The sequence below is a fragment of the Lissotriton vulgaris genome, chromosome 5, assembly GCF_964263255.1.
Source record: "Lissotriton vulgaris chromosome 5, aLisVul1.2, whole genome shotgun sequence".
NCBI lineage: Eukaryota > Metazoa > Chordata > Amphibia > Caudata > Salamandridae > Lissotriton > Lissotriton vulgaris.
In genome coordinates, this window is record NC_141693.1 from 1,919,548,788 (window position 1) to 1,919,561,011 (window position 12,224).

Consider the following 12,224-nt stretch of genomic DNA (forward strand, 5'->3'; position numbering starts at 1 on the left):
AAGGTACCAGATCTGTCCGCTTCAGCGTGCTGCCGTCTTCGATATTCCCTATGGTCAATGACCCGTAATGTTTTCAGAATTTCCGCATGGTCGATATTCCCTGCTTGCAGCTCCTCCCGCTTCTCAGGGTCTATACCGGCCTCTTTCCAGTGTTTTCAGTCGGTTCTCGACCTAACAGAGTCTCTTATGGATTTCTTGCCGGGCCCCTACCAGTTGTCCTATGGCGGCCCCCCTCACTACCACCTTCATAGCATCCCACACCACCAAGTTGGATGTCGCAGAATCCCAATTTTCGAGAAAATAACTGTTTAGGGTATCGGACAGGGACGTCTGGAAAGGGCCGTCCTCCAAGAGCCGGGGGTCAAGTCTCCAGGTAGGAACCGGGGACGGTACTCTGCCCCAGAGGAGGTCAAGTGTCAGTGGTCTATGGTCCGAGAAAGTTTTGGCTAAATATTCAATACTACCGGTCCTCGCCACTATGGAACCGGAGCACAGAAACCTATCTATTCGTGTGTGCAAGTTATGTACAGAGGAATAGTACGAATACTCCTTATGGGTTGGGTGTAACCCCCGCCACGCATCCACTAGTCCCCAGCCCACAGCCCAGGCCGCAAACACCTCCGTCTGTTTCGTGACCCCAGACGATTGAAGGGGGGGGTGTGACCTATCTAGATCTACGTCTAATATCATATTCCAGTCTCCTCCCAGTATCCATGGGATGTCAGCCCAGTCTGACAACACTCTGCTTACCTTACCCAGGTACGTCTCTTGGTCGAAGTTCGGAGCGTATATACTGCCTATAACTAACAGCGTACCATCTAGCGTTCCCTTTACCATTATGTATCTCCCTTGATCATCTACTCTCCTTTCTATCTCCACAAAGGGTGTCCCATGTCGGACCCAGATGGTTGCCCATCTGGAGAAGGCAGAATAGGTTGTGGAATATATAGTACCCCTCCAATGTTTCCTCAGTGTCTGCGCCTCCACTGTCGTTAGGTGCGATTCCCGCAAAAATGTGATCTGTGCGTGTTGTCTAAGTAAGAACGCGTGGATTTGGTGCCTTTTCTGTATTACACCAAGCCCGCGAATAAAGACAGATTGACACTTCTTTCAAGTGATACGATTGGCGTAGTGTGTGATTGCATGGGTATGGCCAATTATGGTAGTAGTTAACAAATTTCACATTATGCAAGGTTTTCTCGTCTTTCACCTTCTCTTGTTTCTAGGTGTTTGCCTTACTTCGTCTTTGTAAATTACTTGTTTTCTCTGTTCTCTCAGCCTTGCAGTGAGTATGTTTACTTGTTTTCATAATTGTTTGTTTAATTTTTATTGTTGGAAGGGAGAGGAGGTGTTGGGTTTAGCACATACAATTTCCATGGGATGTGGCCCCACAGTGTGTGGTTGGTTCTAAAGGGAATTCAATTAGGAGGAAGTTGAGGTGCTGCCGGTCTCTTATCTCCTGCCCGGCTCTCCTAATAAATGACTCAATCTCAATTTTGCGGTTGTCTGACATAATTTCAGTCCTGTAGCAACTAAACCAAGCAGTCAATATCACACTTAAACAAATAAAGTCACTAGTGTGTACCTCTGTGAGGATTTTTTGTGGGATACAAATCTTGCTTCAATGAGCCATCTGGTTTCATTGTACATTTCAGATTCCTCTAAAAAAAAGAAATAGGGACTTGGTAAAGAAGCCAAGAAAATATTGTTTCTGGTCTCTTGGGTTGTAGAGATTACATGTAGGGTTAAACTTATTAAAGACTCTGATCCTTTATGGTCATTAGCTTTAAGGTTTTGTTGTTTTTCCAGAGTCATTCAACTGGGCAGCAACTATGTCACCTGTTCGCCAACAGTTTTGTTTTTGTGGTCTTTGAACTCAACACTTTCCCTCATAATGAAATGGAAATTGGGATATTGTTTGTGTTGGCAGACAGTTTTTATCACTTTTTTAATAACCCCTATAGTATTACCAATGTTATCTGGCAGATACGTTTTACTCAAACCCACTATGTTTGTGAAATCACCATGTGTACATTTTACCTGAAAAGGTATAGGATATATTGAAAAACACTAATATAATTTGGGATCTAATCTACCACTATCTGTTTTCTCATTACAGAAGCATTTCCTGCAGAATTGGGTAAGTTTGATAAAGAATATGAAATAGTTTCAGGAATTGTATTTACCAAATCTAATTTCACATACCCTCTCATCTTTTCTTACATTTAGAGAAAAGATACATCAAACCTGGGGAAGTTCATTAAAATCCATGTACTGAATGATGCTGTAGTACCTGTAAAACCAGGAGAAGAGAAAGCCGGTGGCAGAGGCTGACTCTATCTGCTTCGCGCTGGAGTAACGCTTCAGGCGCTGAAGCGAGCATACTTTTAAAATTGGCGATTACTGCTGTGTTTTAAACTGTAAGCGTGTGAAGTGTTTTTAAACTGTATGCACCTTAACCCTGGGCTGAGTCCTAGCTCTGGGGTTACTCACCCTTGTTAAATCCCGCCCCGGTCCGCCGTGTCCACTCTGGGCGTTTGTAGCGGAGGGCGAGGAGGAGCCCTGCACTTCCGGGTTCTCTGGGGTTAGGTCAGCGCTCTAGCTGAGCTGACTAAAATCTTTAAATAGCAGGGAGGAGCTCAGTGTCGAGGCGGAGAAGAGAAAGCCGGTGGCAGAGGCTGACTCTATCTGCTTCGTGCTGGAGTAACGCTGCAGGCGCTGAAGCGAGCGTACTTTTAAAATTGGCGATTACTGCTGAGTTTTAAACTTTAAGCGTGTGAAGTGTTTTTAAACTGTATGCACCTTAACCCTGGGCTGAGTCCTAGCTCGGGGATTACTCACCCTTGTTAAATCCCGCCCCGGTCCGCCGCGTCCACTCTGGGCGTTTGTAGCGGAGGGCGAGGAGGAGCCCTGCACTTCCGGGTTCTCTGGGGTTAGGTCAGCGCTCTAGCTGACACGTCTCACTCTATAAATGTGCATGGGACAGCGGACGCGCAGCGGACGCGTGCAGCAGGCCCGACGAAGGCGCGCCTAAGTCTAGCCCGTCTAAGCCCGGCCGGGGCCTGGGGCCACGACCCCTGTGCTTTCTGGTCAATCCCATATACGATATGAGAGACAACAACTGCTTGATATGTGCCCCTCTAATATGGGAATATGCTTGCACACGATGGAAGCACTAACCCTTCATAACTGCCCTACTTGCCCCTTTAAATTTTGTCGGGACCCAGTTAGCGAGGCTGACACTGGAAGGATCATTGGCCGCTTACTTAACTGTAGATCTTTAAGTAAGCACAACACTCAGATATGGGATCTCCTCCAGGATGAGAAGATAGATGTTCTCTTCCTGACTGAAACTTGGCTTAGTGAAGATTCTGAGCCTGATATCATTGAAGCCATCCCGCCTGCCTACTCTATGAACAGACTAGATAGGAAGGCCGGAAGGGGTGGAGGCATCGCCATTGTCGTAAAGGCCCCGCTTGAATGCTCCCTGGTGTCCATACACATAGACAACTCGGAAGCTGGCCTCTTCACTCTCAAATTGGGCCCCCAGACCACTATATCTGGAATCCTGGTATACAGACCCCCCGGGAATTTGAAGGAATTTAAACCTAACTTAGTGGAGGCGATTGCACACTTAGCTATTAGAAAAAGCAGACTTCTGATATTAGGTGATTTTAACATCCACTTGGAGGATGAACTATCTAGGGAAGCGTTAGACCTAAAGCAGGATTTGTTGGCCCTACAAATAGAATTAAAAAATAAAACCCCCACTCACATACATGGCCACCTTCTAGACCCTGTTTTCAGTAGCTGGAATGGTGTGAGCGTGAATCAACCCGTCCCTGTTCCCTGGTCAGACCACTTCCTAGTTCCATTCATTATTCACTACCCTAATATAGATAGTCGGAGAGGAGAAAAAAACTGCTACCCCAGACGTAAATGGAAGACTTTCTCACCTGACACCTTTAGTAAACTACTAGAGCTAGGAGGTCCACCAGGAGGTGATGACTGTGAAAGTGCTAACAGCAATCTTGAAAAGCGTATTTTAGACGCATTAAATGAGGCAGCCCCTATGTGTTCTACTAAGACCAAAGCCCGAGATAAAAAGTCTGCCCCCTGGTTTACATCGGAATTGCAAATCGCCAAATCAGAATGCAAAAAGTTAGAGCGTAAATGGCGGGTTGACTTCTGCCCCCAAATCAAGAACGCGTACAAAGAGGCCCAGAGAAAATATAAAATATCACTTTGTAGAACTAAAGCTGTGCACTATAAAAGTGATTTGAAGAGGCAGAAAACTCCTCGCGTGAACATTTTAAATTTTTTAAAGAAATCTCAGTAGTAGCTAACGATATCTCTCCTGAAAAAGACTCTGTTGAGGAATGCAACAGAATAGCCAATTTTTTCGCAGGAAAGGTTCAAGATATCTATGCCACCTTTTCGGGTGACATAATCAGTGGACGTGACTTTAAGGAAACTGTAGGAGTAAGCAAGGTAGAGAACTGTTTTAGAACCTTTTTAGTACCCCCTACAGAGACACTAATTAACATTTGTCGTAGCATCAAATCAGGCTCCCCTAGAGACCCTGCACCTCCACGGGTGTTGGGGGATACCATCTCGGTACTGGAACCTTACATCAGGCACGTTCTTCAAGTCTCCTTTACCATCGGCACTCTTCCAGGTGACTGGAAGAAAGCTATAGTCCTGCCTATCAAAAAGAAACCTCATATTAGTCAGGAAGTGCTAGAAAACTTGAGACCCATTTCTCTGCTGCCCTACTTAGCTAAAGTGGCAGAGAAAGTAGCAAACTTACAACTTATGGCCCACCTGGAGAAGAACAAACTCCTACACCCTTCTCTATCTGGGTTCCGACCGGGCTTCTCTACGGAGACGGCCCTGTTGAAAGCGACTGAGACCCTGCGTCAAAAGGCGGACTCTGGACACACCATGGCACTGATAATGCTTGACCTTAGTGCAGCGTTCGACACTGTAGCTCATTCCATCTTGCTACAGTGTCTGAACAAAGCCGGGTTTACGGAGTCAGCGCTAAGATGGCTTAAAGCGTTCCTTACGGACCGTAGCTTTCAGGTCCAAAGGGGCTCATTTAAATCCTCTGCCATTGCACTCGAACAGGGAGTGCCTCAGGGCTCGGCTCTGAGCCTGAGCCTGTTTAATCTTTATATGGCCCCCTTGGCAGAAGTCGTGCAGGCGTTTGGAGTTGATTTAGTTTCTTATGCCGACGACACCCAACTGCTGATCTCCCTGTCCCAAGCCCCTAACACAGCTGCCTCCAACTTCAAGGCCTGTATGCAGGCCTTAGCAGGATGGATGAACTCACATTGTCTAAAACTCAATGGCTCCAAAACTGAGGTTGTGGTGATTGGAGGGAACAACTCTAGCTGGACAGGAGATTGGTGGCCAGCTTGTCTGGGCCCCACGCCCAACCCCAGCAAGGAGGCAAAGAATTTGGGAATCTGGGTTGATCCCAACTTATCTTATGAGGGCCATGTAAATCGCCTCGTGGGAAAATGCTTCGGCATACTAAAAACCCTCAACCGCACTCTGGATTTACTACCGCTAGAGGCCCGGCGTACCCTGACTCAAGCCCTGGTTACGTCCCGCATGGACTACGGGAATGTGCTACTCTTGGGTACTTCTGAAAAAAATCTTAAACGATTGCAAGTCCTCCAAAATACCGCGGCCAGACTAGTGTTGAGACTCCCGAAAAGAGCAGCTTCTCAGCCTGCCTTGACCTCGCTACACTGGCTTCCGGTCAGAAAGAGAGTGCTATACAAAGCACTCCTAATATGCCACAGGATTGTTTGGCATAAGGTTCCATCCTATCTTTCTGACCTGATACAGACTTATGAACCTACCAGAGAATTATGCTCAACAGGAGCAGGGCTACTAAAAACTCCCCGTGTCAGAAGAGCAAAAATGGGCGGACGCTCCTTCAGACTATTGGCAGCCAGCAATTGGAATAAACTCCCTATCAACCTTAGGCTAGAAGGATCTGAAATCAAGTTCCGAAAACTTCTAAAGACACACCTGTATAAAAACTAGCCAACTCTCTGTCCGTATGTTGGTTCCGCTTCTCTATTTTTGTTTTTTTTCTCTCCGCAGCGCGGGGACACGCCGTGAAGGCGTCACCAGGCGCTCTATAAATCTCTTTATTATTATTATTATTATTATTAGTTACAGTACCACATGGGGTTTCAAAGGAGTTATGTACTGGTATTATCTAAACTCATCAGCACTCATGACTTTGTGTTCTACGACTCTTGTGTTTTCTGAGAGTTGTTTAGCTAAGAGTTAATAAAGTCATGTTCTTGCTGGCAGAATTGTTTAATTATCTGGTCTAAGGTTTGATGTTGGTTCTTCAATAGTATCTGAATTTGCATCTTTGATGATGAGTTACCAAATGCGATGCTGCTGTATTTGTTTTTAAACCAAACTGTTAATGTTAACTGTCAGGGATTTCAAAATGTTTTATAATGTAAAATAATTGAAACGCAGTATAAGTGGATATCTTTGTTATTCAGAGGTTAGATTAGATTTATTGCAGATTGGCATAAAAAAGGACAAAGGGAGAGGAATTACAAGATCTCATATAACCAGACCGAACTGTCATGGGGATTACTTACCCAAGCTAATATGGTTTGGGATTTTAAGATTGGCAGATCAGTCCGTATTCTGCAGCCCTGGGTTAATGTTTGTTCTGAACCTCAGGCCTTAGGGCAGGGGTCTCCAACCATTTCTGTAGTGAGAGCTACTTCTGAACATTGAAAGTCATTGGTGGCTACTGGAGGCTAAGCAACTCCAGCATTGTTACCAGACGCCCACACACCCATCTTAATTTACTTTAAGCCTAATGTCTTTAGAGCCAGATGCTATGGTTTGAACAAAATACTTTGACTAGTGGCAGTATGACCGGGCATCCATGCGTGTCATTGAGAGCATGGTCTTTGGGGCTTTATGAACATGTATGCATATAAGTGTGATATATGTGTATGGGTGACTGAGAGACTGATGTATGTACTTGTGGCACAGGACCTACCTTTTGCTATATGTGGCACCATTACATGCATAACACAAATGGGAGAAATTTAAAGTGCAGAAAAATGTTCTCCCCAAAAAATTCAGAATATGGAAAAATGTTCTGCTCTTCAAATTTCTACAACATAAAATAATGGTTGTGGGGCCAATTTACAGAACTAATCTGAGATGAAATCCTAAACGTACTACTTTTGGTATTCACAGAAGGAATTTAGTTATACTAAAGTTAGGACTCCTAACTTTACTACTACTAAACTGGGATACTAAACTTACTGCTTTTGGTATTCACAGAAGGCATTTAGTAGTAGTAAAGTTAGGACTCCTAAGTTTACTACTACTAAATGCTTTTTGTGAACACCGAAATTCCTACAGTAAGGATTTTGTTTCCGTAAAATATCTAAAAGTTTTTTATAGCCTTATAGCCCGCCGTAGCGGGCAGGCCTGCTGAATCGTTAAAGGCCCGAGCCGAAGGCGAGGGACTTTAACGAGGCAGGGGACTTTAATTGCCGGTAAAGCCCTGCTACGAAGGACTATAAGGCTATTAGAACATTCTGCCACTAGAGGGCAGAATGTTCTAACAAATTAAACAAAGGGTTCTCGAAGCTCGAGGGGATATAAATCCCCTCGAGCTAAGAGAAGCCTTTGTAGAACATTGGAATGTTGCTCTGCGGGCCTTTACCGGCCCGTAGAAGCAGGGAGCAGTCCATTGTCTGCAGTGGAGCTCCCAACATTCCAATGTTCTAATAAACAGTAACAACCTCGTTTAGATGTGGGAGAAGTACTGCCAATCGCTTTGTTGCTTGTAAAGTTTACCTCATCAGAACGCATTGGTGGACTTGGTGTTCAAAATCATTGGCTTTTCGGCAGTCCATCAAAGCTGTATCTTTCCAGTCCTTCTATGTGACCCATGATGATCCTAAACAAAGAATAATGCCTCTCAGTTCATCAGCGAGAGTAGTGTTTTTTTTTACTGAGAAGGACACCTGTTTAGGGATGGTTGACCTGCCATCACTTCCATGCTTGCCAGGCGTGGGAAAAAACTGACAACTGTATCAGTATCATAAACTTTTATTCGATTATAAAATTGCATAATCATAAAAAGTACAGTTTTATAAAAATTCAAGAGTTAATGCATTAAAATACATGTTTATGGGTTTAGAAAACAATTTCACGACGGGTTTTTATTACTAGTTTTAAGAAAGTCACTATCATTTTAGCTTCATGCGGATTTTTCGGTGACTGAAGGTAAGCGAGAGCGGGATATGTACATCTAAGTCCACTTAGACGAAGAGGGGGAAGGATCCACTTTTTCCTGGCTGCTCTATAGTACTTGCAGAACAGTACAACATGGACAGTTGATTGATTGGAAGCCCCGTCACAAGGACAACAAATCAGGTTCCGGGACCAGTTATTCGGTTCTGGAAATGAGACCATTCGGAAAAAAAGGTCGAACCGTAGTCTTGTTAGTAGAAACTTTTCATAGTTCGAGAGAAAGAACAACAAATAGGGCTGCAATAACTTCTCTGACTGTAGTGAGCAGATTTTTTCATTTTGTGTTTTGACTATCTCGGCCTGAAGGCGAAGTTCTCTTAGGTGGCCCATGCAGAGTTCTTTCAGCTTTTTCTTTGAGATGTCCTCTATTGATGGTGGATCAGAAAAGTATTGCTCCCGGTCAAGGTCTTGGAGAAATTTGTGGATGTAATTAAGCCAGGGTATTTTCCTCCAGTGGGCTAGGCCAAGGCATTCTGTGATGAGGGAACGCGTTATGTGACTTTCAGGATTGCACCATATACGGTGCCAGAGCATAAGAGGCTGGCATCGTATGGTGTCTGTCACATATTCCATCCCTAGCTCCCGATGTGCTGCAAAGATCGGGGAGCTTTGGGGAAGGGCTAGAACATATTTGATAAAAGCGTTCTCCGTTACCTGGAGTTGGTCTATGTTTCCATAGCCCCAAATGCCTGCTCCGTAGGTGGCCATGCTGTGGCATTTTGCGTAGTATATTGTTAGCAATTCCGATGGAGCTGGTTTGCCAAGTTTTCTGGAGAAGGCACTTAATGCCGACACTGCTCGGCGGAAATTAAGATTTCTGGTTTCGATTGCCTTACGCCAAGTCATTGTATCATCCACAAGTATACCCAAGTAGGGGTATACCGTTGTTTTTTCCAGCCTGTTTTTGTTGATATACATGGATTTGGAGGATCCATGTTTTGGTCCGATGGTCATTGTAAATGTCTTTTTAATATTTACTTTTAGTCCCAGGGAGTCCATAAATGCCACGTATTTGTTCAGCTGCCGCTGGAGTTGATTAGCTGTCCGGGCCAGGATGACCGAGTCGTCGGCATACAGGAGGATGGGTATTGGGCGGCGTGCTATCTGCGGAAGGTCCTGGCTCCCTTCCAGCATTGCATGTTCAATTCCATTAGTGTATAAGTTGAACAGGAAGGGAGCCAGTACGCACCCTTGTCTTACTCCTCGTGTTATTTTAAAGGGGCGTGATAGTTCGCCTGCAATACCGTAACGAACTCGGCCTTCCGCGTTGGTGTAGAGTTCCCTAAGGAAAGCTAATATGGATGGATCCACTCCAAGGTTTGTCATGATCTCCCACAACTTGGCATGCTGAACGCAGTCGAAAGCCGCGCTCAGGTCTACGTAGACCAGATAGACTTTTCCTCCTTTCGCACGGGCGTATTTTCCGGCCAGGAGGGTCAGGTTTAAGGCCTGATCCACCGTCCCGAGCCCCTTCTGGAAACCATATTGCAGGTCTGTGATGATACTGTTCTCCTGGGCCCAAGATTGTAGTCGGTCCAGGAGTAGTCGACCTGCAATCTTGCCCGTGGAATCCAGAAGGGAGATCGGCCGGTAGCACGCGGGATCATTACGATCTCCTTTCTTAAATATTGGTAGAAGGGTGGAGGTGGACCACGATGGAAGAAGACCAATTTCAGTAACTGCTGTCATTAACCGGGAAATTATTAGTGACCAGTGCTCGCTGTTATATAAAAACAAGTCCATGGGTACCCCATCTGGCCCGGGAGCCTTGCCAGTTTTTGACGCTTTGAGAGCCTTTCTAACCTCACTTACAGTAAAGCGTAGATTGATGGGGTGGAAATTGTTCTCTGCTTGTGCTTGATCTTCGATTTGAGGGAGGTCGGTTGGTAAGCCAAAGATTTTCGTAAAATGATGAACCCAGTCGTTCTCAGTTATTGCCACATCCAGTTGATGTGGATCTGCGGCATTGTCTAGAAGGGGTGATCTGATGGTCTGCCAGAATGTGGTGCTGTCTTTTTTTAGTGCGCTCTCATGTAGTTGACACCATAGATCATGCTTTATCTGGCGCCTTCGTGTTTTCCGGGCATTGTTATACTCTTTCCTTCGGTGTGAGATTTCTTGGGCGTCTCTGGGTTTCTGTCGAAGGGCTTTTTTAAGGGACGTGAGGGCCTTTCTGCAGTCAGAATCAAACCATCTCCTCATTGGAGGTTTTGGTTTGTTTGCAGTGTGTTTAAATAGCTCGTCCCTTATTGCTCCTTGGATGTTGTGAAAGGAGTTGATAATTAATTCAGGGGAGGCCTCTGCGGACAAGCAGTCTCTTATCCATGGTTGCGTTTTTGCAAGTATCCTTTGTGAGGAAATTTCAGGGTCAATCTTTGACCATTTAATGACATACCCATTCTTCCTCTTTAATCTTAGTGATTGTTGGTCAAGAGAGCTAACTTTTGTTGTAGTGGAACCCGCTTTTCCCATGAGGAGGTCCATGCTCAGGGGGTAGTGGTCGCTAATCGGGCTGGACCCTACTTTATAGTTTTTTAATGATCCTTTACAGGTATTTGAGGCTAAGATGAAGTCAATAGTTGACATACAGCCGCGCCCATGGAAAGTAGGTTGGAATTTCTGAGCCGGGTCAACTAGTTCATTGGCAAAATCTAGGTCCAGGGTGAAAAGAGTTTCGTTGAGCTTGTTTCCACTCGGAGTATGTGCAAAGTGTGGGATGGGATTTCCGGATTCGGTCTGTAGACCGCAGATTCCACTTTCATGATTTGGGCATATTGTTTGATTAAAATCGCCTCCCCAGATACAGTTTATTGTCATAGTTGAGTTTGCATCTTGTATTGAAGATACGTGTGCTACCATTTCATCAAGGTAGGAGCAGCATTCCAGGGTGCCTGTGTTATTATAATAGTTTATGATTATAAAGAGGTTTCTTGATGCTGCCGTCTGATGGGTGAATTGGATGATTTGGTAAGTGGGTGTTTCTTTTGTTAGTTTTACTGTAAGTGGTAAGGTGTTGGAAAAGTAGATCATGAGCCCGCCTTTTGGTCTTCCCATGGTGCTTGGCGTAGCTTTAGTAAAAAATGTCTTGTAGCCCGCTAAGTGGAGAGGGGATGTACACCAAGTCTCTTGTAGGCACAAGATTTGGTGGGTCCTTGCTGTGTTCAGCCATAGGGGACATGATATTTTTTCTCTTAGGCCTGCAACGTTCCAGTAGGCTATACCTATGCTCATGACCTCTTTAATTCCCTTGATAGCAGTTATAGTTATCTTGGTGGTGTGAGTTTCGATAATTGTATCAGGCTCGATGTTTATTCTTTGGCTGGTATCTGCTTCTGCTAGGTGGGAGCGGGTCGAGAATTTATTTAATTGAGGCAATGTTGATTCTGATGTGTAAGATGACTCTAGTTGTAGTGTCGGATACTTATCAAAAACAGGTTGGTGTGCGGAGTCTACGTTATGGTGGTTGGATTTGACCGTAGATGGTCAATCGACCATTTCAAGGCACTCAAAACGGTTTTGGGTCGAGAAGCCCTGCCATCCTTCATATGGTTGATAAGGTCTGTCCTGCCAATAGGGTATTTGGCGTTCGACATATCTACCTCTTGGTCCTCCCCTATCTAGATAGTCGCATGGGTACTCCCTCTGGCTCCATGGTGTTTGACACCAAGGGTCCTGATTCCGTAGATCTTTAGAGTGATCTTTGGGATAGTGGTGCCATTCCCATGGTGGATAGTTGCGATGTTGTTTCGCTGGGGGATAGAAAAAGGAGAGGTGGCGGGCGTCTATTCCCCCTTTTTTATCAAGTTGGGGCCAAGCACAAATGTGATCTACGGTTGCAGGATCTCTACAGGTTATGATGATGCAATCACCGCGTATTGTCTTTTTTGTTTTGCCTATCC

At 45.0% G+C, this 12,224-nt stretch overlaps 1 protein-coding gene across 1 annotated transcript in view; it reads left to right on the forward strand.

Moving 5' to 3' along the window:
- Window positions 1-12,224, forward strand: part of LOC147717722 (E3 ubiquitin-protein ligase TRIM39-like) — a 254,681-nt gene that overhangs the window by 206,205 nt on the left and 36,252 nt on the right. Inside the window, exon 6 of the mRNA XM_086924504.1 lies at window positions 2,120-2,140. Within this exon, the coding sequence (XP_086780630.1) occupies window positions 2,120-2,140 (21 nt within the window). The remainder of the gene's footprint in view (window positions 1-2,119; window positions 2,141-12,224) is intronic.